General features: G+C 30.7%; 4 protein-coding genes and 1 long non-coding RNA gene across 10 annotated transcripts in view; 2 read left to right on the plus strand and 3 right to left on the minus strand.

Annotated features, from left to right (window-relative positions):
• The window catches only part of eEF2 (eukaryotic translation elongation factor 2), a 171,230-nt gene that overhangs the window by 60,417 nt on the left and 84,320 nt on the right, over positions 1 to 26,493 (plus strand). The gene's annotated exons all lie outside the window — the stretch shown is intronic.
• LOC143200596 (polyadenylate-binding protein 2-like) lies at positions 1,029 to 3,028 on the minus strand. The gene is made up of 4 exons (XM_076411083.1): positions 2,764 to 3,028; positions 2,249 to 2,511; positions 2,043 to 2,185; positions 1,029 to 1,062 (listed from the first exon to the last, which is right to left on the minus strand). The coding sequence occupies exons 1-4, from the start codon at positions 3,026 to 3,028 to the stop codon at positions 1,029 to 1,031; spliced, it is 705 nt and encodes a 234-aa protein (XP_076267198.1).
• On the minus strand, positions 15,280 to 16,911 carry LOC143200592 (protein PRRC1). Of its 2 annotated transcripts, none has more exons than XM_076411072.1 (7): positions 16,750 to 16,911; positions 16,497 to 16,695; positions 16,227 to 16,435; positions 16,066 to 16,174; positions 15,842 to 15,991; positions 15,623 to 15,776; positions 15,280 to 15,572 (listed from the first exon to the last, which is right to left on the minus strand). In XM_076411072.1, exons 1-7 carry the CDS (start codon positions 16,829 to 16,831, stop codon positions 15,441 to 15,443), a joined length of 1,035 nt encoding a protein of 344 aa, XP_076267187.1. In that variant the 5' UTR covers positions 16,832 to 16,911; the 3' UTR covers positions 15,280 to 15,440. The 2 variants fall into 2 exon arrangements, with proteins under 2 accessions (XP_076267187.1, XP_076267188.1); XM_076411073.1 differs by having other exon boundaries at positions 16,066 to 16,168; positions 16,750 to 16,910.
• Positions 17,504 to 22,306, plus strand: Pabp2 (poly(A) binding protein nuclear 1). Of its 5 annotated transcripts, none has more exons than XM_076411076.1 (5): positions 17,504 to 17,633; positions 17,961 to 18,228; positions 18,503 to 18,765; positions 18,829 to 18,971; positions 21,916 to 22,306. In XM_076411076.1, exons 2-5 carry the CDS (start codon positions 17,964 to 17,966, stop codon positions 21,947 to 21,949), a joined length of 705 nt encoding a protein of 234 aa, XP_076267191.1. In that variant the 5' UTR covers positions 17,504 to 17,633; positions 17,961 to 17,963; the 3' UTR covers positions 21,950 to 22,306. The 5 variants fall into 5 exon arrangements, with proteins under 5 accessions (XP_076267191.1, XP_076267196.1, XP_076267195.1 ...); XM_076411081.1 differs by having other exon boundaries at positions 21,925 to 22,306; XM_076411080.1 differs by having other exon boundaries at positions 17,537 to 17,580.
• LOC143200599 (uncharacterized) lies at positions 21,901 to 26,231 on the minus strand. Its single transcript, XR_013006758.1, has 2 exons — positions 25,416 to 26,231; positions 21,901 to 24,438 (listed from the first exon to the last, which is right to left on the minus strand). It is a non-coding gene; the product is annotated as an uncharacterized LOC143200599 (long non-coding RNA).

Raw genomic sequence — 26,493 nt, forward strand, 5'->3', positions numbered from 1 at the left:
ACATATTGCAAACGGGCATATTGTTGACGTTCTATGAGATTAATTTAAAAAATTATGTACCATATTTATCATTTCGATAACAAGGGAAATAGGTGTAGATGTTTAATTTTTTTTTCATAAATCGATAATACAACTATTTAATGAGCCTCCTCTGATGTAACAGGTCTAGTGCCTGACATAGTACGGGTCAGTCTTAAATGTCTTGCGGTATTGGAAAATTTCTCTTTATATAATCCTCATTATAGTTTATAAATAATATAATCCTCATAGTTTCTCTGTGAACTAGAAATCTAAGGAAAATATTCATTTTTACTATTTTTTAGGAAATGGTAAAAAGTCGTACTTGATATTCATGTCTCGAAAAAAATATTTTCGTTTTTGTAACGTTACTTTACATAGAAAAGATGCTTATAAAAACGATTATTTGAAAAATTTGTTTCAGATGAAAATTCTGACCTCCGGAATGTACACAAATCGCCTACATGGATAAACAGACATAACGCACGGCAATCGATATATTAATTGCCTGATTAAAATAACTTTTTAAAATTATAACCCTTAATTAAGTTCTTAGTAGGCCAAAAATCATAAAATTGGCCCGATTAGGCTGTTCATGACACATCGCCCCCTTAAAAGATAACTTCGATATATATTCCTAGTTTAAGAAATTTGTGTAAATCTTATAGTCCTTATAATATATCTAACGGGCTACACTAATTGCCTTCACCTTATTTTAAACTAAGCATAAGATAAAAGAAGAACATAAGATATTTAAAAAAATTTATTAAATTATACGCATAATATATTATTTATTTTTATTTCAAAATTTGTAATATCCTAAAAACACATGCTGCCATAGCAAATAATGAAAAATGATTTATACAAAAAAATCTGCCACTCTACCACACAGGCGTACTCAAACATCAGGGATCATTGGATATTCCTATGAGACATGCTTTTTACGAATTTATATGTATACAAATAAATCTTATAACATATCAGGGTTCAAGGTACTTCCTTATTATTCATTAGTACGGCGTGTAATATCCTCGTCTGTAAGTCCTAAAAATGAAAAAATAAGTTATTTCAAAAAAATTTAGGTGAAAATTAAAAACCACACATAAACCAAATTATAAGAAAAACAAGTAAACATTTTTTAGAATGAAATATTTCTTTATATATATCGGAAGGACAATGATCAGCACAACACATGAATCTAATAATGCAATACCCTTCTAAAAATAACAGACATAACCATAACACATACATACTATAAAGAAATACACTAAATAAAATACCTACATTGATTACTAAAATCAAATTATTAGCCATAGTATTAGTTTTTTTGAGTGTTTTATTAATATGTACTTATAATTTTTGTTGCTACAAAAGCTGTTTTAAATCAAGTAATAAAAAAAGTATATAGTTTCGCTACTCCCGACTTAAAAAGTTGCGACCTATTTCCTCTATTCAGGACAATAACTTGAATTATAATTTTTACATTAAAACGAATTTTACAGTTTCACACACTTGCCAAATGCAGTTGGACATTCGACGTCGTCTATAATGTGCATTGGTGGTTTTATTGAAAAGATTGTAATTATGCCTATAGCTGATAAGAGAAACCTCTTTTATTTTACATTATTTCTTACAAGTATTTTCTCCAAGTGAGAATGTGCGTTTTTAGATACAGTATCCGTTTCTAATTTTACAAAATTGAGGTGAAAATGTGAAACATTGAAGGTGACAATAAACAAAACACTTCATTTAACAGATTTAGTAGCAACAATATTATAAACGTCATGATTAATTTAATAATTAAAGATATAACGTAAGGAATTGTATTTTGAATTAAAAAAATAATATATCAAATTTGTTTAAATGTTTTCGGTTAAAAACCATTTGTTTAACTTGTAAACTATTTGAATATTATAGTGTAATAAAAAACATAGCATCAATTTATCTTAAAGATATGTAGATTATTTTAGTAATACTACGAAGTAAAGAATGCTTCTACTTTTAAAATTAGTGACGTAGCTCACCTTGATCGACTCGTTGGTTTACAACTGCCATAAAACGCGCCTCTACTAATACCTCTCGTGCCTCTAAATGCAAATCCACCTCTTCCCCTCGGAGGTCGGTTTGTGGTCGATATTCCAGGTCGATTAGTTCGTTTGGCCATTACCTAAAGCAGATCAGATAGTAAGGTCGTATATCACGTTAATTTAAAGACTTCAAATGGACATACCTTAATTGTTCGTCCTCGGAACAATGACTCGTCCATAGTCATTGCTGTTTGGACAGAAGTCCGATCTGAAAATTCGATATAGGCAAACCCCTTAGGATGACCGTTATATTTATTATATAAAATCGCCACGCGATTGATCGGACCGCATCCATAGAAGTGCCGTTGTAGTTCCTCAGCGGTAGCACCATAGTCTACGTTTCCAACGTAAATACTACGATTATCTACCTCTATTTTATCTTCCAATGACACGTATAAGCGGCTCTCTGAAAAATCACATGAACTATTAAATTATATAATTACCACACTGTAAAAGATAATACTCGAATTCTTTTAACAATATCTATATTCATAACAATACAAGCTATATCAAAATAATTAAGAAGAATTAATGATATGGAATTGATTACTAATGATTATTTGTTTAAAATATGCTGTCTAGATCTTAATTTCGCCATTCAAGTATTTATGCATACTGCTCTAATGAATTACACAAAGTAATAGCAATAAATACTTACTTAAGCCAATTGGACACACCATATTCATTTTTTTGTTAACCTCACTTTGCATTTCCTTCAATTTCTGTACTTCCTCTTCCATCTCTCTTGTTCTTGCTTTCATTGCATCTAATTCAGGATCATCACCACCAATCGTATCTCCATCAGTAAGATTGAGCAATGTTTCTTTATGTAAGGCATTAGCTTCTTCGAACGTATCTAATTGATCCTCAGCCATTCCTTCAAGAAGTGGAATTCCACTGATCAATTCCTGATTTTCGGTCATGTTCTAAAGTTGTAACATGATATTAACCGTTAGTATTGCAACGAAAGAGACACCACATGATACCACGTAAATCCCATGCAGAAAATAAATATATAATTCTAATTTTTTTTTAATAATACAGGGCCCTCGATAATATGCAAGCGTTTATCAGTATGAGAAGTACATACAATTAGAAGGTTATATATTATTAAAAAAATTATAACGTTAAAATGTATGACCACATTGGGAGTGAACACACATATCAATAATAAATATGTACTTTAAATACATCACTTAATTACCCCAGAATTAACATTCGCTAAATCTACTAAAAACTATTCATCATTTACTTACTTCAGATCTGTTTTCTTTTTACTAAAGTAAGCGGTAAATTTTGTTACTATTTCAGGCAAGATTCCAGAAATGGCTGATGACACTATTAAGAGTCTGTCACAGAACGTAAGGGTATGATGTTTATAGCACTTAAAAACAGAAAAACCACCAATTAGATACACAGATTTTAAGAATTTTTATTCTCATTTACACTCTACGTTCTTCCAAACCCAGATATATACTCTGAAGTAAGATCGATAACTAAATTTCTTTTATTTATACTTGGTATAATCTATATATTTCATTATTAAAGCTCTAATTGATATACGATGTATAACCTTTCATAATAATAAAATATAAGTTATTTGAAGATAATTTGTCATGAATAAGGCCATAAACCTAATAGCCTATACATGAATATCAGAGGGCCATAAATACATATTCGAGAGGTAGGTTCTCTTCAATGACGAGCAAACTAATTAACAGATCAAGGAAAAAACTTTCGAGAAGAAGTGAAAAGCAAAAAATTGCCATATTTGTCTCAATAATAGATTATCAAAAGGACTTGATTATGATCGTCGTAAACCTGTTTGTTATTTCGACACTAATGGTGGGTCATAAAATTGATAGGGGAACTTTGTAGATAGAGGGTCCGTATGATCCGCCCTTCAGCATTTACAATAACAAAGTAATACAGTGGCAAAGCGTTCGCCTTTCAACCACCAGAATGCACAAATGGCCTACCTGGATAAAAAAAAACACATAAACGCAGGGCATTCGATATCTTCATAGTGTGATTAATGATTTGTGAACTCTTTTTAATATTAATTAATATTTTAAATTTAAGACAAACATATAAGATATTTTTTAATTTTTATTAATTTATACACATAATACATCAATATAGTTTCTTTCTAAAATGAATAAAACCATTATAGTTTATTGTTAATAGAAGTCAGATATCCTGAACACTGAACGTTTCTAAAACCCATTATTTTTTCCGGATTTATATGCATACATAATTATAAGACGTATTAAATTTCGAGATATTTCCTCACCTTTGATGAGTACGGGAGCAATATCCTCATCTGTAAGCCTAAAAATACAAAAATCGGTTAATAAGTTGACATTTTTGGTTGTTTACGTTAACATTATTTTTATTAATTTCATCTTACATTAGATATGCGTAGTAAAATATTAATTTGCAATTATTTTATTGCTAATGTTCTGTTATACTTGCATTAATACACAAGCAAGATGAGTACGCCATTAATACATCGGTACGTATCTTCCAAATTAAAAGAAAACTAATCTACTTAAGCTAAAGTTAAAAATACACTTCTACGCTAAACAAGTTCATGTGGTTTGGTTCGTTTCAAACTTTTAATTTCTTGCGTGTTGTCCAAAAACTGTATTGCTTCCACGTTTCCATGATTTGGCAGCCCTATATCAAGTCTTAAGTCGAAATGTTGGATCACTTCGTGTTTTCATTTGATTTCGAGGTCATCGTGCAGATATTAGTTGGTTACGTAGCCATAAGCATTGGTAATTAATCGTAGAATATTGTTTTGGGTGCGTTGGATTACTAGTTGGTTTGATATCGTATTGCAACTCTATATTTGCACCATATAGGTCCAATTTGGCTTTATAATTGACTGAAACCAATCTCTTTTAATTTAGATTAAGTAGAATAATGATAGTTCCAGCAGCAACCTTAAGACATTCAAATTTTGTTTTTAGAAAAATTTTTTAATAGGATGGCAAGGGATGATTCTAGTGGAAATTCGTTTTAAATAATAGAAATTTTAATAATAGAGAAAATCTAATATGGCAAAAGCGTATCAGAAAGTAACAATAAGTTTTGTCGAATTATGTCAATGTAAACTTTCTTAACATCTTTTATTTTAGCTTCAGCCATAGTTAATAATACAAATACTATAACAGACAACTTGTTATCGAATTTCGCAACACGAAGTAATATTCCAGGTTTTACAGTATGGAACTATATTGCTATACCTTTTCTAATACAACACCAACTACAACAAAAACCAGCGGTATTGCAAAAATTAGCAGAAACAAATCAGGGTCAAGGAGTGAAAGTGCGAAATGGTATTAAATTATAAAGGAAAAAATTACTTTTTTACACAATTATATGATAGTCATGTAATTGGAATTGAAAATATTAAACAAGCCAAAAGATATATTTATTTAGATTTTGTATATTGGGTATTCTTGGAAAAAAATTATGGATATAATTCGGGATATACAAAAATTATTTTATTTTTAAATTCGCATAATGTTATTTTGTTAATTTTAAAAGATAAATAAGTGAAGGATAAATTATCTGATTACTTAAAAGTAAATATTTTATAATTAATGAAAAATTTAAATATATTATTTTCCAGGCGATTCCGTATGGCAGGAAGAAGTATCAAGTATAGAACGGAGGGATATAATAAACCTGGCCGCCAAGGTCCTACTACCTACAACCATGTACTGCGTAGGTGCAAATAAAATGATAAAATATTACTGAACTCTATTTGATACATATTTGATGTGTTTAGTGGTTATTTTAATTATTGGTGGTATATTGGGCTATATTGTTATTTATCAAAATTCGATATTCCTTTGTTTACATTTTTTGAAGCTGTAAAATTCATTTTAAACTAAAAATTGTAATATTAATTATAGCCCTGAATAGAGAAAGAAGGTCACGTCTTTTTAAGTTTTGCAATTAGGGAAACTACATGTAATGAAAGCATGAATTAGGAACTTTCAATACTTGGAATTGTCATTTCAATATATAGAGAAAACTATTTCAATTTAAAAAATGTTTACTTGATTTCTCGTGAAATTTGTCAAATCAGTGTTTACTGTTGCAATGAATATGTAATTGTAATATTTATTAATTTCAAATTGTGCGTGAATATTATATTATATGAATGAATATTCATTTTTAGGTTATCTGTTGTTTCTATTTCTCACTTAAAATATTTAAACTGGAGCATGCATTTTTCAATAATTATTTTATTAATTAAAAAAAAGTAAATCGATGTATTATTAATAATTAATTGTAATTATTAATTAATTCGTAATTTAATAATATTAATTAAATTTTTTTTTGTTAGAGTTTGTTTGGCGAAATTGACTTATATTGGGAAAATGGGTACAGGACAGCGTATTTCGGGGCATTTTTACAAAATCTTTTAGCTAATTAAAAATGTTATGTAAGAGTTTATAAACACATTTTCGAAAGTTAATTTAATCACACAATGAAGATATCGGTTGTACTGCGTTTATGCATTTTCATTCTGGTAGGCGATTTGTGTACATTCTAGTATTCACAATTTTCATCTGAAACAATTTATTTTTAAAAAATTTAATTTTTTTATTGTTTACATGTAACAAATAATAATAAAAGTTAATCTAGTTTGCAGTTTGCAGAGAAACGATGTGTATAAGGTTATATAAAAATAGTTTTATCTACTATTTCCAAATCTATCTACAAAGTTCCTCTAATCAATTTTAAGACCCACCATTAGCTTTGATACGCCACGTTTTCAACCATAATTCGACTTTAATAAGATGAAGTTGGAAGTATATTTCGACTGATATTGGACCCTCGTGTGATGATAAAATCGGTGTATCGTCACAGTAGTGTTTCTTGAGGTCGGCAGATCAGCTGTATATGTAAGATATAACAATGGGCCAAGAACACTGCACTGCGGAAAACCCGAATATATTGGGTGTAGGTCAGTGTATTCGCTACCATGTTTGACAATAAAATGTCTGTCTGTGAGGTATGATTTCAGCAGTTGGCAGTGCATATGGGGCTTTTTCAATTTAACATGCAGTCCAGGGTGCCACACCTTGTAGAAGGCCTGAGAAATATCGAGAAATGTATTTTATCGTTTAAGTTTTTGTTAATTTGGTTGACTAATCTATGTATTTATTATATTGTTCTGTGTTTTCTACAGAACACATATTGATGGTCTAGAATAATGTTTCTTTCCTCAGCGATTATTTTGTCTCTCAATGTATAGTTTTTCGAATAGTTTAGAGATCACAGGTAACAGGCTTATAAGACGATATGAGGGGACATGAATTTTTCCCAGGTTTAAGAATCATAATGATTTGAGCCATTTTCCAAGTGCCAGAAATGTAATTAAGTCTTAGCATAGCATTATATATGAATCATATTAATATGATGCACTATTCTGAGACCTCTTTCAAGATTGTTCCAGTAATTAGGTCAAAACCAGGAGCTTTTTTAGCATTGATTTCTTTAAGTATTGTTTGTTTTATTTCCTATCATCTTGTATAGTTTCTTTATATTTTTAATGCTATTTCTGTATCTGTTTTTGTTTGAGAAGGTAAATTTAGAGATATAAAGCTGTCTAATTTCTTTCTAAATAATGACCAGTTAGTTTTGGTGTTATGCAAAGAACGTGCTTTTCTTTTGTTGATAATATTTGAATTCACTATTATCATAACTGGTGAGTGATCAGATGATACATCGAAGCATGATTCAGCTTTGCACGTTTTGCTATCAATATTTTTTTAAATACAAAAGTCTATGATATCGGAAATTTTATTTCTATATGATGGCCAATATATCGTCATCGATTTCATAATCATAATTATTGGCATCGTCGTCTTGGGAAGTATTGCCTTCTAATATTTTATCATCTGCAAGACGAATGCTCTTCGATAAGCTTATATAGTAGGTGAAAAGTTGGATATGAATTATATAAAACTATGTTGATTCCCGCAATCACCTTGTTTTGTTTTTGCAACAAATTTTTATACTTCATTTTTATAATTCATTCATTTATGCTTCTATCTACTGTAACTGATGTACGTGATATTTTTATGTCCTGATATTGAAGAAGGTCATTAAAAATTTATACTTTTATGAAATCGGGTTCATAACATCTACTTAAAAAAAAATTTATCAAAATGTACCGTTTGAAATATTTACTTACGATTATTCCAGATCCAAAAGCGATAATATTGCTCTCATTCATAACATGAGATAATCCATATTCATTTATTAAAATTCATGTTGCCTTAAAATAGCCGTCATTAAATAAAATGAACTAATATCATAGAGAAATAGAGATTTAGCTTTATAGGAAATTTTGGGGAAGTGTTTTACGACGTCCAACATGTAGAAGCCGCTACTTTTAACATATTACTTGTTTTATTCACTGTGCTAAGAGCCTCGACGGGATCTAATTAGTTCATTTCGTTCAATGGCTTGTTTATTTATTTTGTACACCATTTTCAATGTGCCTTATACAGTGAATAGTGTTGTTAGGTTTTATAAAATTTATATATTATATTATTATTTTATTTTATTAGTATATACAAGTCGGTAGTTGAAATGCGTTCTCGTTCTAGGAAGTGTTGTATGCCCGGATGCACAGATAATGAGAAAATACATCATCGTTTTCCATTAAAAAATACCCGGCGATCTTAAGAGATAAGAAATGAGTACTAATCATTATATATCCTAAACTGTTTGGGTTAAATATGAAACAGATTTATGATCGTTACCACGTTATAGACATTTTTGTGATACATTTAAACTTTCCTTTAAGTACTTATGAACAATTAAGTATTGGTGAAAATAATATTACGAGCCCAGAATATGTACAAATGGAAGTGGATCAAAATCAAAATAATACAGAAGGTAAATTGAAGGAGTAGGTCACATTTCTGTTCATAATTCTTACCATTAATTTCTAAACTGTCTTGCTATATTTGTAGTGCCTATTTCAATCGTTCTAGGTCCACAACCATAGTGTACGAAGGAAGTGTTTTCGAGATTTTAACAAACTCCGGAAGGCAATGATAAAGTTTGTATTAATTCAGCCCCCTTTCTGTTCATTCTTACTGTTAATTACTTGACTCTATAACTTCAGTCCATATGTTCGTATAAGAGCAAAGAAAATCTTACGTTGTACCGTAGTGTACATCACTGGTCATTTAGTAAAACTTTTGAAAAAAGAAATTAAGTGTGACTTTTGTTTACATACAATTATGAATAAATTAGTGGACCTACAAATTGAAACTGATTCTCTAGAGGCAAGACAATATCTCGTGCCACAGACTCCAACAAATTGTTTTATTATACTGTCAGTAGGTCTTTGAGCTATGTCTTTTATTTTATTCAGCGGTTTTGCCACATCGATAATATAACAACATTTTTGTCAAATGTTTTAAAGAAAAGTTAATTTAAAACCCTTCAGTTGTGTTCATAATTAATTTCATTAATTCATAATGATCGTTCGGATAAAATATTAAATGTACTAACAAGGTGTGCTATATACTTTTGAGGAAAACAGATGAACAGGATATTAAGAGGGAACGACTCAAAGATTGCTTTCAGTATAAAAAAACAAAAAGACAAAGCTCTGATCCTATTAAATTGATGGCACTAAACTAATATGAAAAAGGATAAAGACGGAAGAGATCATTTTGATTTCTAACGCACCAAAGTTTATTGCTTATAGTTTCTTTTTTTTCTAATGTTTATATTTTATAGATATGTTTTTTTTTAAGTAATTAAAAATAAATAAAAAAATAAATTTTAAATTTACGTTATATACTTATATTTATTTATTTTTAAATATTATATTTATATTTAATTAATAAAATAAAATTCACGTAATAAATTTACTTCAAATTTTTTTTTTATTTTTATATATTTTTTATTTAAATATTATTGGTTATTTAAACATGACTAAATTAACTTTAACTGATTATTTTGATTTGATTTAAACCTATTACTAATGAACCAATCAAATGTCTTCACAGTAAAATATTTTCCTTACAGGTGCCTGTAATGGAGATTGAAATTGACCAATCAAATTAGTTGAATAGCCCATTATGGCGGCCTCTGGATGTTGGGCAAAGCAAAACTTAGCGCCAGAGTCCCCTATTGAGTAGCATCTCTATTACTCTACGACTAAGATGAGTGAAAAGATTTTTGGTTTTCTATTGCTTGAATTGTGTAAGGTCATATGTGATTTGCACATAACTTTGCTTACATTTTTTCACCACAGCTTGTGCTTGTTTTAGAGCACAAGTGTAGTGTGTAGTAAGATACGATACTTTTTGTTTCAGACTATTATCTCCTATAATTCTACCATTAATTGCTTTGGTCTATTTGGCGCATGAAATATAAGTAAAACCAAATATAATAGATCAATTGTTTGTATCAAGGAAACACTTTCTGGTGAAAATAATCGATTATTTTCAACTGGTGTTAAGCATCCTATAATTTTCAACTGTGTACTATATGGATAGATGTCAGAAGTAATTATTTTAACGTTCGTCCTCTTTTATCCGGTGGTGGTGAAGTATTATCTGTATCGGCATTTCCGTTTTCTTCGTCAAATTCAATATGAGAATTATTATCGATATTTTGATCTATAATTCCCACAGTATCGTATAATGTTTCTCTTTCATTTAAAGTGTCAACGTACCTGTCAAAGTGATCGAATGATACACCAGTATATAATGATGGATAACGCTTCAGTTTCCAACTCTTCAGGTGTGGCGTAGTTACAGCAATGTCCAAATCTGTTTAAAATATTTTTAATTTTTGTACTATTAGAATGGCTTAACAGTACCATTGCTTACATAAAAAATGAATCAGAAGCCATTGAGCAACTTGAATATTTACACCCCCAACCAATACTTTCAAGAATTGATCTAATTTAATGTAGTTAATAATGCGTTACGCATTTCAGCATCTACAATAATAAAATAACACAATGGCAAAGTACAAGTAATAGTACTTGTAGTAATAAGAACATTTTTCATGCCTTTAAATTTTTATAAAAGCGCACTATTAGATAAATTTACATATTCGAACTCCAAGAACCATATAAATAAACATAACCATAAAAGAGACTAAAAACGAAACGAGAAAGCCCCCACTATATATGAAAGCAGTAAAATTTTTCTATAAATCTCCAAATATTATCGCTACTATTCTTGATCCACAAATCCCATTAATAAATTGACTAACTCGAGTTTTCGATCAACATATTTACAAGATCATAGCAACATTTACTAGCCTAAAATGAATGGATTAAAGCTAAAATACATCTCAGTCAATACATCATTATATTCACAAAACAATAATTTATTTACCTATACTCATATAATAATGTATTGTATTCTCCTTGTCATTAGATCACTAGGATGCCGTTGATGGTTTTATATTTTGGTTTTTGATCCAGGTCTACTTATGTTAACAAAGTATCACGATACACTGTTCGATATCTTCTCAAAATGCTGTTTAATTTATTCTCTGATTCTCTTAATTTCACATTCTTCGACTTTTACGACTTCTCAACGAATTCTAGCTATATCGTACCTATAAAATAAAATTTAAATCATTACGAAAATATATTATGTTTAAAAAAATATCTAATTAGTAGCAGTTACTATAGTTTTTGCTACTATTCTTGATGGACGAATCCTTTCCTTCTCTGTTCTTGTTATCATCAAATTTTGGTATATGTTGATACCTATTTCAAGTCGTTGAAAATGATGTGTTATAAATTTGGCAGTTAAAATAAAATCCACTATAAATAAAATTGATGTTGTATGAGTTTTATAGCTTTTAAAGTGTAATATTACATTCTGCACTTATCCTTGTACTTGTACTCATATTTTAAAACCAATGTCTGCTAAACCACCAAGAATAATACAAAAATTCAATTGTTATTACTAAAGAATTATTAATGTAACACAAAATCTAAATATTTTAGATTTTTTTGTTGTTTTGATCAGATAGACCGTAACGATCTATTTGAAAAGAATGAACCGCGGTTAGAAAAGGAAGACAATCTAGTTTCATATAGTTTATTCTTTTCTATGGTTTATTCTATGCAGAAGTGCGCATACGTGAAATCTGGAGATCCCCGAACGCTTTCTACTAATACTCGTCGTTTGTTTATTGGGCATTCTTAATCATTATTTGTCGTTCACCGCAACTAAAGTTTTCATTTCGCAAGATTACTTTCAAATTATTAAAGATATTTTAATTATTTTAAGCTTACTATTACGTTGGTCTCTTTGTAAATAGAAAAATAGTAAATAGTAAATATAAATTTTAAATATAAATCTCATCAAATTTGCAAAGATGCGGAAGTTAAGTGAAAAAAACAGTGCATTCAATGAGAAATAGTTCAGTAGGGTGAAGACGTACCTTCGTAGGGTGAAGACGTATTTTCAATACGCTCCAAGCTCTAGAAAGATACCTTTCTTTAAAAAAAAACAGTATTTTATTACGGTTATTTAATTGAGTGTTAAAAACGCATAAAAGATGCGGCTATCCGTCTCTCAGCAGACCTAAAGTGTAGTGAATACGTGTTTACGTGACCAGACAAAAAGACTGCATCTCATTTTTATTAGTGTATTAAAATTATTATGTAAAAATTATTTTATAACAGTCCTTTTAAAATTGATTTATAGTATTTTTGGTCAAAAACTAGTGCAAAAAATAACGTAAGTGAAAAATGTGCGTGAAATAAACAATGTTTTTATATTATTTTTTTATCCTCTGGAAGTAAATTAAATAAAATATTAAAAATATAAAAATGGCAAACCACAGCGATTCAACCAAATCACCTGCACGCTTTGATATAAGATTAGAACAATCAGCAATAACGCAATCTCCACCATCAAAATGGACTACAGTGATTAACAAAAAACGATTGAGAAGTCCGGAAGAAGAAATCGCGAGGAAACAAACAAGAATCAGTGACTATCGGTTACAGAAACCGATAGAGACAAAAAACAGCTTTAGCAACCTGTCGGAAGAAATTGAAGAGAATATACAATCAAGCCCTGAAGAAGTTGTTCCCAAACCACCACCAATAACAGTCTATAAGGTGGGAGTAATAAAACACATCCATGACCTATTGAAAACCATTACTACGAACTACACAATTAAAACAGTGAGCTATGAAACAATTAAAATCCAATTGTTCAAAGCGGATCACTTTAAAGTTCTTGTAAAAGAATTAGATGAAAGAAACACCCAATACCATACATTCAGGCCAAAATCCGAGAGAACATTTAAAGTCGTGTTAAAAGGATTACATCACGGGACGGACTTTAACACCACCAAGGTAGCACTAGCTGAAAAAGCCACTAAGTCGCAAATGTTGACAATATACGACATCGCACGACAAAAAAACCTCTGCCTGTGTTTTATATAGACATAAAACCTAATGGAAATAATAAGGCGGTGTATGAAATCACCAAATTGGAAAATAATATTATTAAATGCGAACCACCACATATAAAAAGAATTGTACCACAATGCACGAGGTGTCAAACGCACAGGCACACAAAAACTTACTGTTGCTAACCATATAGATGCGTAAAATGTGCAGGAGAACACAAAACAGGAGATTGTACTCGTAAAGTTCATGATGAAAAGTGAAATGTACTAATTGTAACGGAAATCATCCAGCGAACTACAAGAGTTGCGCAGTTCAGAAGCAAATACAGCAAAAACTCTATACACTCTCCACACCTACCAGTCTACCCACCAGACCAAATCAACCAGACATAACTTATGCCCAAATGGTTGAAAATGGTTCAGCACAAAATCGAGAAACGACATCACAACCTACTGAAACTAGCAGCAACATTTCTAGATTAGAAAACATGATGACTAACCTAATGGCATTAGTCAATGAGTACGGTGCTTGGTCTACTCACAACCGTCGTCAGCAAACTGGCCTAATGCCTGAAACCAATAACTATATAATCGCCGTCTGGAATGCCAATGGGCTCCAACAACACGCCAGGGAACAAAAATGTTCGTAACTGAACAAAATATTGACGTTATGATGGTTTCCGAAACATATTTTACGGATAAACATTATTTGAAAATTTCCAAATATAAACTTAATCATACAAATCACCCTGATGATAAAGCACATGGAGGTACAGCCATAATAATTCCAGATGATATAAAGCATTTCGAAAAAGAAAAATTCCGCAAAGACTACCTGGAAGCCACCAGTATAACCATAGAGAAAGTCTATGGACCATTAACAATGTCTGCGATTTATTGTCCACCTAAACATAACAACAAGGCAGAACAATTTCAAGAAGTCTTCAGTACGCTAGGTAATAGATTTACAGCCGAAGGAGATTACAATGCAAAACATTTAATGTGGGGTTCAAGAATAATAACCTCAAAAGGTAGAAAACTGCTCAAAGCCATAAGGACAAATAAGTTACAACATATCTCTACTGGTGAACCAACATATTGGCCTTCAGACAGAAATAAAAAACCAGATACAATAGATTTCTGTAATACAAAAAATATTGATCCAAAAAAGTGTCAGGCAGAATCATGTTTCGACCTGTCTTCTGATCATTCACTAATAATAGTAACAATTTCTTCAAAAATTACCATCAAAGATAAACCCCCTTCTCTGTGCAATAATAGAACTAACTGGCCCTCATTTAGAGAAAACTTAGACCGAAACATCTCTCTAAACTTACCATTACAAACTGAAATGGATATAGAAATAGCAGCGATAAACCATACAAAAAATATTCAGGAGGCAGCATATTCCGCGACTCCTAACAGTGAAACATTTCCAAGAAAAAATACACATATATCATGTACAATACAAAAAACGTCGTCTACGTCCGGTAGGTAAGACCAGGCAATGTGTCAATGTCAATCTATATCTAAGGGAGACTGTTATGGAACCACTCCGTGGTGTTGACATCCCTCATTTATGCTGAGTTAGTATCTGGTTGTTGCACAAGATTGTATATTGGATTTAAATGCCAAATATATATAGAAGGAAAGAGAACCTCAGAAATTAAAAAATAAACATTTAATTAATAGTAAAATTAAAATAACCTTATAGTAAAAATTCTACAAATCAAAACATGCCATGAATTTATTTAATTAATGTGACACAAAATACAAAACAAGCTCTTATTTAACTACAAAAAAGCAAGATATTACTTAAATATTAAATGTTAAAATATATATTACATCTTTTTTATTATACAATATTGGTATGGGCCAAGTAACATTTTATCATTTTATTTGCACCTCCGCCGTAGGCTGTGGTAAAGAATCTTTATAAAACTTCAGTAGGACCTTGGCGGCCAGGTTTATTATATCCCTTCGTTGTATACCTGACACTTCTTCCTGCCAACATGGAATAGCCTGGAAAATAATATATTTAAACGTATTTTCATAATTTATAAAATCTTTACTTTTAAGTATTCGGATAATTTATTCTCCACATCAATATCAGCAACTTCCGGTCCTAAAAACTTATTTACAGGGACTGGAACTGCTTGAGATAATGTTTGCAGTTTTATTTCATTGTGAGAATCCTTCAAAATCAACAAAGTCACATCATGCCAACTTAAAAATAAAATAATTTGTAATGTAGAAAATATACCCAATATACCAAATCTAAACAAACATACTTTTTGCCTTGTTTAATCAATACACTTTCAATTCCAATTACAGGCCCATCACTTAATTGTGTAGAAAAAGCAATTTTTTCCTCTATATTTTTTATACCATTTTCCATTCCCACTGCTTGCCTCTGATTTGTTAAGGTATTTTTTATGCCACTTAAATATTAAGTATCACTTATCAATTTATCATACTTTGTAGCAAATTTATTTCATATATTTAATAAACTTACATTACTGAAGCTTTCCCGAAAACTGTAATGGCTGCATCTCGAACAGCACTCACAATATCATGTTCCTCTGATGTAATAGCTATTTTTATATCACTACTTGTATCTACAACTATTTCAGTAAATAAACATTCAAAATATTACAGATCGAACTAGTTTATTACTCATATATTCACTCATTTGAGGATCTAAAGTTGTTATTATTGAATCAACAGAGTTTTTAGCCTTCTCAACCATCTTTGAAACCACCTGACTACTAAGAGCATCTTTTACAAAATCAAAGAATCCTCCAGGTGAAACTTGTTCGGCTTCTATGGGTGGCCTTTTTACAAGAGCTTCTTGTGGAATTCCCTTACTTAAAGGAATGACTGCGCTATAAACAAAATGAAAAAGCCCACTACTTTGTATGGATCTGCTGAGTGCAATTAAACTACCTGAACTGTGTATTTGGAAATTCATTAACTAGTATTGGTGCAGCTGTTACAACCCCGCTGGTTTTTGTTGTAGTAGGTGTTGTATTAGAAGGAACTGCAGCTGAGGTCCATATTGTAAAATCTGGAATATTACTTGGTGGTGCGACATTTGATAACAAGTTCCCTGTTGTAATATTTGTATTATTAACTATCACAGGAGCTAAAATAAAAGATATTAACAATGATTACTGTGACCTAATTTGACAAAATTTACCATTGCTTTCCGATACGCTTTTGTCACTTTGGGGTTTTTCTATTATTTCAAAAGAATTTCCATTTGAATCGTCCTTTTCCATCTTATTAACAAAAATCTATCGCGTCAAAACAAAATTTTTAGATATGTTAATATAAACAACCACAAATGTCATAGAAAAAAACGTCAGTCATATAGAAATTAACTAGTAATGTTGAATTAAAATTTCTTTAATCGTATCGATTATATAAATATTTTGTATCGATTATGGTAAACTATATCGTATATTGATAATACTGGAATATTTGCACAAAAATTGATTTATTGTTAGATCATTACTACATAAGCAGATTTATAATGCAATCATCATTTTCACCAATATTCTGGAATTTATGGCCCTCTAAAAATGAAAATATATCGATAAAAAAAATATAAAGGTATATTCATATTTAAAAAAAATCGGAAAAATTCTAAATAGCGATGTTTCTCTGGGTGGTGGGCACTCCTAATAGGTCTTCTATTTACAAGCTTCCTTCAGTTTAATTTTACTATGTTATTAAAAAAAATTTATATCTCATATACTAATTATAGTTTTTATTAATGAAATATATAGGGATTATACAAAGTACGTATAAAAGAACTTTAAAGTTATATTTAGCTTCAATATAAACCTCGATTTAGAACCGAGAATGTAAATGAGAGTAATATTTCTTATAATCAGTAATTCGAGATAGGGATTTTTTTGTTTTTAAGTGCTGTAATCATCATATATTCTGTGGTAAATACTACTCTGCCAATAGTGTCAATCGGCCATTTTTGTAAACGTGCGTGAGATAGTGGCAAATTTTACCGGTAACTTTAGTTTTAGAAAAAAAAACAAACTTAAAAAAACAATTTGATCTCAAGTAAGTAAACGATGGATAGTTTTGGGTAGATTTAATCGAATGTCAATTTTGGGGTAAATAGAGGATGTGGTTAAAGTACGTATTTATTATTGATATGTTTGATTGCTCCCAATTTGCCCACGTCTTTGAACCTTATAATTTCATGTAATTCTCATCACCAATTAAATATATTATTAAACTGATAAAACGCTTGCATATTATCGATGCGGCAATTTTAATTTAAAATATTTAAAAGCATATAATTATTTTCTGGATGGGATTTGCGAGGTATCAAGTGGTGTCTATTTCGTTGCTTTATTAATGGTTAATGTTGTGTTATAATTTTAGAATATGACCGAAAATGAGGATTTGGACAGTGGAAATCCACTTCTTGGAGGAATGGGTGAAGATCAATTAGATACATTCGAAGAAGCTAATGGCTTACATGAAGAAACATTGCTCAATGATACTGATGGAGATGGGACTGGTGGTGATGATCCTGAATTAGAAGCAATAAAAGCAAGAGTAAGAGAGATGGAAGAGGAAGCGGAAAAATTGAAGCAATTGCAAAGTGAGGTAGATAAGCAAATGAACATGGGGAGTCCACCCGGTTTAAGTAAGTGTTTACTGGTCTTACTTTGTTTATTGTATTGGAGCATTATGCATAATTTTAGAACATCAAAATTAGGAATCTAGAGAGCATATTTTAATTAGACTATTCATTAATCGTGCAATCAATTCCATATCTTTAGATAAATATTGTATTGTAAATATGAATACTGTTAGAAGAATTTGATTATTCTGTCTTATGGTGCCCGTAAAATCAACTTGGCTATACCAATAGTATAATAACTGTATAACTTCATAGTTTACATTATTTTATTTTTTAGCAAATTCTTTAAATATGTCATTGGAAGAAAAAATGGAGGTGGATAATCGTAGTATTTATGTTGGAAACGTAGATTATGGTGCCACAGCTGAGGAATTGGAACAACATTTCCATGGATGCGGTTCTATCAATCGTGTGACAATTTTATGTAATAAATATGACGGTCATCCTAAAGGGTTTGCATATATTGAATTTGCTGATCGGGACTCTGTTCAAACAGCAATGGCTATGGATGAGTCTTTGTTCCGGGGACGATCAATTAAGGTATGCCCACCTGAAATTATTACATTAACTTGAAAAACGACCTTACTATCTGACCGATGTTAGGTAATGGCCAAAAGAACCAACCGACCTGGAATATCGACCACAAACCGACCTCCGAGGGGCAGAGGTGGCACTGCATTTAGAGGCACGAGGGGTATTAGTAGAGGCGCTTTTTATGGCGGGTACAGACCAACGCGTCGACCAAGGTGAGCTACATCACTAATTTGAAAAGTAGAAACAACAGAAATGTTTGTTATATTTTATATATAATAAAAATATATATGTATATATAATATTACAGAACATTACATTAACATAATAGTTAACATTACAAAATGCATGCATGTAAAGGACTTGTTTAATAATCTCTATATAATTTTAAAACAAAAATAGTGATATGTTTGTTTATTACAATATAATATAATATACAAATATTTTACAAGTTAAACAAATGGTTTTCTTTTCAGCCAAAAACAATTAAGCTATTTTGATTGTGTTATTAGTTGAAATATTTAGTGACATGACAAAACTGTGTCACTGACTGCAAGTTTTTGTAAACTTTTATAAAATGAAATTTAAGTCGTATTTATAAATTTTATGTATTTGTTATTACTAAATATGTTACTGTGAGGTATCTTGTTTATAGTCATTTTCATTGTTTCAAATTTCCGTCTTAATTTTGTTTTCAATTTTACAAAATTAGAAACTGTTTTAAAATTTAGAATTTAGAAGTTGTTTGGCTATATTTTTATAGCAGTCAGATGTATCTTCTAAGATACCATATCTCAAAACGCACTTCCTCTCTTGGAAAAAATACTTAAGCACATTAAACAAATTCAGAATAGCTAATTATCTTAGTACTAGTAACTAGTAACTAGTCAACTAGTCCAACGTGACTGGACGCTAAAATCGAATTTATATTTCTTGGATATTTCTACCAATATTTATTTGTTTATTTAGATATTTTTGTTGTGTAAATAAAATACAGAGTCGAATGTGCTGTTTCTCTTATCTTCGTAACTCGTATTCTCTAAGATGTAATATAGACTTATTCAATGCTCTGAAACATTCATTCCTGGTTCAAACATAGATTTAAACTAGAAGGAAAAGTCTGTAAAAATTAATATACTTAATAATGTAAATCAAAAGAGCAACATAAACCAGTTAAGGCATAACTACAGTCTAACAAGAGTCTAGTTCTGGAGAACGGGCACAAGGATTTGAATTTGCAACGTTGCCAGTTGCTGAAAATTACACGCGTTATATATATTATATATTTCATTTATAATATTATATATTTGAGGAATACGGTATAAATAGTTAATCTAATATTTTTGTTCAGACCCAAGTTAAAATGTTTTGGTATATTTTTCGCCCCCTATAATATAAAGAATGTAATATGAAGAACGTTTTATAAATATCTTTCGTTTTAAAATAATTTTGACAATAAAAAAGAGTAAGTAACGAAATATGTAGAGTAACAAATATAATTTATTTATCATTTTATAAAAACACAATCATCCATTTATCTTTAAATTTACTTATAATGTATAAGGCAGGGCACTAAAAAATACCTTCATTGTTTTCTCATTGATGTGCAAAAAACAGCATAGAAACCCCTCAATTCATTCAATAAAGGCAAGCAATACAATTCAAATTGATGTGCATTAAGCCTGTGTGCAATACATTCATGACTATATTCTTTTTACATTTCAAATTGTACCCAAAATCTAAGATTGTGACTTATATTACACACATCCTATATTTCTGATCTCCTTTACCAATCCTTCAACACTTGTAGTGTCAATTTTATATTTTATAACAGTGGAGTTCAATTGGTTGGTTTTCTGAATATTACATAAATCTTTATGAGTCAATAATCTGATTTTAAAAACTCACCTCTCACACTTTGATACATTCTTATGAATTCCTGATCGATTATGCCCAAATTTAAAAGTAGTAATATTTCTATCAATATAGGATCCATCTTTAAAAATCTTCAATTCGGCGAAACTTCAATGTTTCTTGTTCAATTTCAATACTGTATGATCAATGATCTGTGATTTCGATGATATATACTCACATAAAGGACATAGTCAATTTCTTGCCTAAAATATAATTAATTTGGTATAGAATTAAATCAAATTTACAAAAATTAAAAATGAAAATTGAATGGATACGCATCTGGATGGAACGTTCTCATATTTCCGTTCAGCCGTTCAAATTAAAAGTGTTGTAATAGCTTTTTTGACAACATTTAGAAATTATTTATTTATCCATTATTGCCCAACATTTATAATCAAAATACGAACAGCACAAGAACTAATAATTTATAAATAAAATTATTAACTTTACCAAAAAAGCTCCTACCAGTGCCAGGGTCAAATCCAAAATGGCTGTGTTCTCCCTCTTGATTGCTCGTAAGTGGCAACGTCGCAAAATAGGGCGGTAACTACCGAAGTTTACCGAATACCGTTTAGGATTCTCCAGAAATGGCTACTTCTACTACATTCCTTCCAATTAAACAGCCAATGATGACGTCGAATATACATCAAATGCAGTTTGTAAAACTGTAAAATTCATTTTCAACTCCCAGCGAATTTTTCCTTCTCATTTTACTCTGGTTAAAAAAAAAGGCAGAATGAATGACGCATCAGGTCGGAACATGTAACCGAATCAGTCTAAAATTGGGTTTATGTTGGTACTGGTCGAACCTGTTGTCAAATAGCCTTAATAGTAACAAGTACGTGTTAATAACACGCTCAATAAGCCAAATACTTTGTAGTTAAAAAGTTAATTTTGGTAATCAATGTAGGTTTTTTAGTTAGTGTATGTATGTGTTAAAAGTGTCTGTTATTTTTAAAAGGGTTATTATGTTATTAGATTCATATGTTATACTATTTTTAACATAATCCTTCCAATATGTAGAAAACACTATTTAATTTAAAAAAATATATTTACTTGTTTTTTCTTATAATTTCTTAAATCAGTGTTTACTGTTGCAATGAATATGTAATGGTAATATTTATTAATATCAAATTATGCATGAGTTTTATATTGTAGGAATTAATTTTCTTTTTTAGTTTATGTGTTGTTTCTATTTTTCCCTTAAGATAAGTTTTTTAAAAGAACTGATTTTTGCATTTTTAGGACTTACAGACGAGGATATTACGCGCCATACTGATAAAAAGTAAGGAACACCTCGAACTTTGATATGTTTTTATATAATTTGTTTGTATGCATATAAATTCGGAAAAAAAAATAATTCATAAGTCTTAGGAACATCTAATGATCCCTGCTGTATGAGTATGCCTGTGTGGGGGAGTGATTTCCGCACGTTTGGTGTGATCAGAGTTTTTTTTGACAAATCATTTGACTTTATTTTTCATTATTAACTATGGCAGCGTAGGTTTTTAGGATATCTGACTTGTGTTAACAATAAAGTGAAGCATGCCTTCTTCAATAATTATTTTATTAGTTTTAAAAAGAAAGTAAATTGATACATAGATTATGTGAATAATTTAATAAAAATCCAAAAATATCTTATGTGTTTTTCTTTAACTTTATGCTTAGTTTTAAATAAGACTACTTCAGTTCTTAAGGCGATTAGGATGGTCCATTAGTTATGCCCAAGGACTGTAAAGATTTAAACAAATTTTGCAAATTAGAAATATCTTTATTACAGACTTGTTTGGCGAAATTGGCTTTTAACTTACCCAAAAAAACAATTACCTCAAAATAATTGAGATTTGATAAAATAGGAAATATGATAAAGAATGGGACACTTAAGTCTTGGGCTATCTTCAACAATAACGCACAGGTTGATAAGTAAATACTCTTCTCAAATAAGTTCAAGTATGGATAGACGGTGGTGAAAATACATCACCTAAAAATTGTTTCAAATTTGGTTCTGTGATTGGCTCAAGCCACATAAAGATAGCAAGAGTGAACTTACAAATTTTATTGGTAATATGAATCCGCTTCGCATTTCGACTTTTCATATTCACACGTGTCTTTGTTTAGAGACCCTTGAATCAGACATAGACAATTTTTTTTATTAATATCTTAGAACGTCAACAATTTGCCCCTAACAATAAACAATATTCAATTATTATATGATTTCCATTATATAATATAACCATCCTAACATGTAGATCACTTCAGTGAATGATCTGCTGTACAACTTATAATCTAAATCTTATTCTAGATACTATTCTAACTTATTTTAAAGTCTATCCTAACTTATTATAGAGATTATTAAATCTCACTCTATGTGTCTATTAATCGGTTCGTATGGCAGTTTGAGTATGAGCCTACGCACTTCACTGTCATCGCGCACATTTAACTGTTTGGCGAGTGCATTGGGATGCATTAACACTTCGAATCACACACATAATGCTTGTCTGCTTGTGGAAGGGTGAATGTAATATGGGTAAATGTTGTCTCATTTGCTTTGATACGCTACGTTTTTAACCACAATTCGCCTTTGTTAAGATGAAGTTGAAGGTTTCTTGTGGCTGATATTGGATCCTCGTGTGATAATAAAACGGCTGTATCGTCAGTATATGTTGCAAAGTAGTGTTTCTTGAGGTCGGTAGGTCAGCTGTATACAATAGATATAGCAATGGTCCAAGAACATTGCCCTGCGGAACACCCGAATATATTGGGTGTAGGTCAGTGTATTCGTCACCCTGTTTGACAATAAAATGTCTGTCTGTGAGGTATGATTTCAGCAGTTGAAAGTACGTGTGGGGCAAAAGCTTTTTCAATTTAACAGTCCAGTGTGCCACACCTTGTCAGAGGCCTGAGAAATGCAGCGGAGCAATATTTTTTATTGTTTAAGTTAAAGCTTACAAGATGATAAGAGGAGACGTCTTCTGATTTTTTCCCAGGTTTAAGAATCATAAAGATTTGAGCCACTAAGTGCTAGGAAAGTAATTAAGTCTTAGCATGGCATTAAATATGAATGTTATTAATTTGATATACTTTCCTGAGAGCTCTTTCGAAGATTTCTGAAGATTCTTCCAGTAATTAGTCAAAACCAGGAGCTTTTTTATCATTGATTTCTTTAAGTATTGTATGTTTTACTTCCTTAACAGTAAATTTTTCATGTGACAGATCCATTTGAAACGGAGTGTTAACAGAAGAAAGTCAACTATCTTATTTTCTTCTATTGCGGATACTTCAGACGGGTACGGATTAAATAGGGGTTTTAAGTGTTTAGTGAAAACTTCCACTTTATCTGTATCATTCCTAGCCCAGGTATTGTCAATTTTAATGGGTGCATTATGTTGTTGAGGTTTTTAAATATTTTTTGTTACTTTCCAGAGAGAATATTCCCTTGCATCAGTTCGCGTTAAGTTTTCTAAATAGTTTTGAATTTCTTGATTTTGTTCCTTATTTATTAGCTGTTTCAGTTCTTTTGTGGCCTTGTTGAATTTTCTCTTGTTTTCTTCTGCTCTGATTTGTTGCCAAGTTTTTCTCATTTTTCTGTTTTCGCCAATTTTTTGTTTAATTGTAGATGAAATATAATCAAACTTTTGATATGTCGCCCTATCAAGTATTGCGTACGCGGCCTCTTTTTTTTTGCTCCCTAGTTTTTGTTATATTTTTTTGCGGCCATTTCTGTATCTCTTTCTGTTGTGTGAGGTAAATTTAGTGAAAATAAACTGTCTAATTTCTCTCTAAATAATGGCCAGTCACTTTTGGTGTTATGCAAAGAAGATGATTTTGTTTTGTTGAGAATACGTGAGTTAACTGTTATAATAACTGGTGAGTGATCAGATGATTCAGCTTTGCACGTTTTTGTATCAATATTTTGTGTAACACAAAAGTCTATGGCATCGGAAATATGTTGGCACACCAGTAGAAATATGCTGTAAATTATGTGACTTCATTGCTTTGACCAATTCTCTACCTTTTGGTGTTATTAATCTAGAACCCCACATAACATATTTTGCATTGTAGTCTCCTCCGGCAATGAATCTATTACCCAGCATGTTAAAGAAACAGTCAATGGTTACACTGGTAGCTTGTTATTTACGGTTAGTTTCCTTGCGGATTTTCTCTCTTTCACATTGTTTTATATTTTCACGGATAATTATAGATGTTCCTCCATGTGCTTTATCATCTGGGTGTTTTGTGTGATAGAGCTTGTATTTCGGAATCCGTAAATAATTTCTATCCGTGAAATGTGTTTCGGATACCATCATGATATCAATAGTTTGATTTTTTTTGTTTGGTTTAGTAGTATCAATAGTTCATATAAGAACATTTTAAGCTCCCTGGCATGTAGCTGGAGTCCATTAGCATTCCAGGCGGCTATTTTATATTCGCTATAATGGCTACTAGTCATTAGGCTAGCTTGGTAACAACGACGGTGAGTAAATTCATTGTGCCCATTTGTTCCATAAGTTTACCCATCATTTTCTCTAATTTACTAATAGTACTTAACAGGTTCAGTGGTAATTGGCGTTGTCTTATTAATTGCGTATTAGGTTGGGTCTGACTGTTGGTTACTGCGTGTGCGTACGATGGTGCGTTTTATTGGTGCTTTAAGCGTGTTAAATGTGCAGATTTATGAACAATTTCGCATATTATGTGCGATTGCGGGTTTGTTTACTTTGGATTCAAATTGGTTTGGAATGGACAATATGTACAAATCGTATAATCTATAATATGAGAACTGATTTTGCATATAAAGTTGACTAAATAAAAGGACGGGAAACGGGAACACGAATATGGTAGATATGACCTAGCAGACAGCGCCTCTGCTGCTCCAGAGCTCAAACTTAGTGCGATCAACATTTAATTAGTATTGACGTACTGCGTTATACACTCATATGACAATAAATAACACGGGAAGCATTATCCTTTAATTATATTGTAATGGTAATAATAAAGGAAAGTTAATTAAATATAGACTACCGTTTTGTTTTCGGGAAAAAAGGTTTTTTTCTTTTAAATTTAATTATTTAAAAATCAACATTTTTTAACATAATATTAACGTCATATATTTTTAGATGGAACCTAAATGTGAAAACTGTGCTGGTAAACATCATACAAATCAATACAAAAAGTAACGCAATAGTGTGGCAACATTTGCATTATGCAACGAAAAAGGATATCCTGCCAGTTACAAAAGGGTGTGTAGTGTACTAGAAGAGAAAAAGAACTTCAGTCAAATAAAATGACAGCTGTACAAAAATTAATGCCACTCGACAAACCTAAAAAGTCTGTAAAACCATCTGCCATTAAAAATAAAACACTAGAAGAAGCAGCAATTTCAACGGCAAAAATATATGTGACAAAAAATCCAGCAATAACCAAATTAAAGTTTAAAAGCAGGAATCTATAACCAACGAGCCAACCATCGTTGACATGATGAAATTACTCAGTGAATTTCAAACTGAAATTCGACACAATTTCAGTTAGTTAACAAACAGGGTAGAAAAAATAGAAAAAAATCCAACACAAGATAAAGAGAAACAAAAATGTGTAAATTGTTCTTAAGAATTATAACATGGAACGCAAATGGGCTAATGAGCGACTCCAGGAACTAGAAATATTTCTGAGAACAAATAACATAGATATAGCTCTCATATCATAGACTCATTATTCTAGCGAAAATTACATTTATAAACCCGCGTTATGATACTGGACACTACACCTTAGTGAACGTGCTCGAGCTGCTTAAAACAAAATTACAGCATTTCCAACAAGACGAGA

Source organism: Rhynchophorus ferrugineus, unplaced genomic scaffold (genome assembly GCF_030347505.1).
Source record: "Rhynchophorus ferrugineus isolate W39M unplaced genomic scaffold, kcgeb_rfMv2 rfM8, whole genome shotgun sequence".
In the NCBI taxonomy this organism is placed as follows: Eukaryota; Metazoa; Arthropoda; class Insecta; order Coleoptera; family Curculionidae; genus Rhynchophorus; species Rhynchophorus ferrugineus.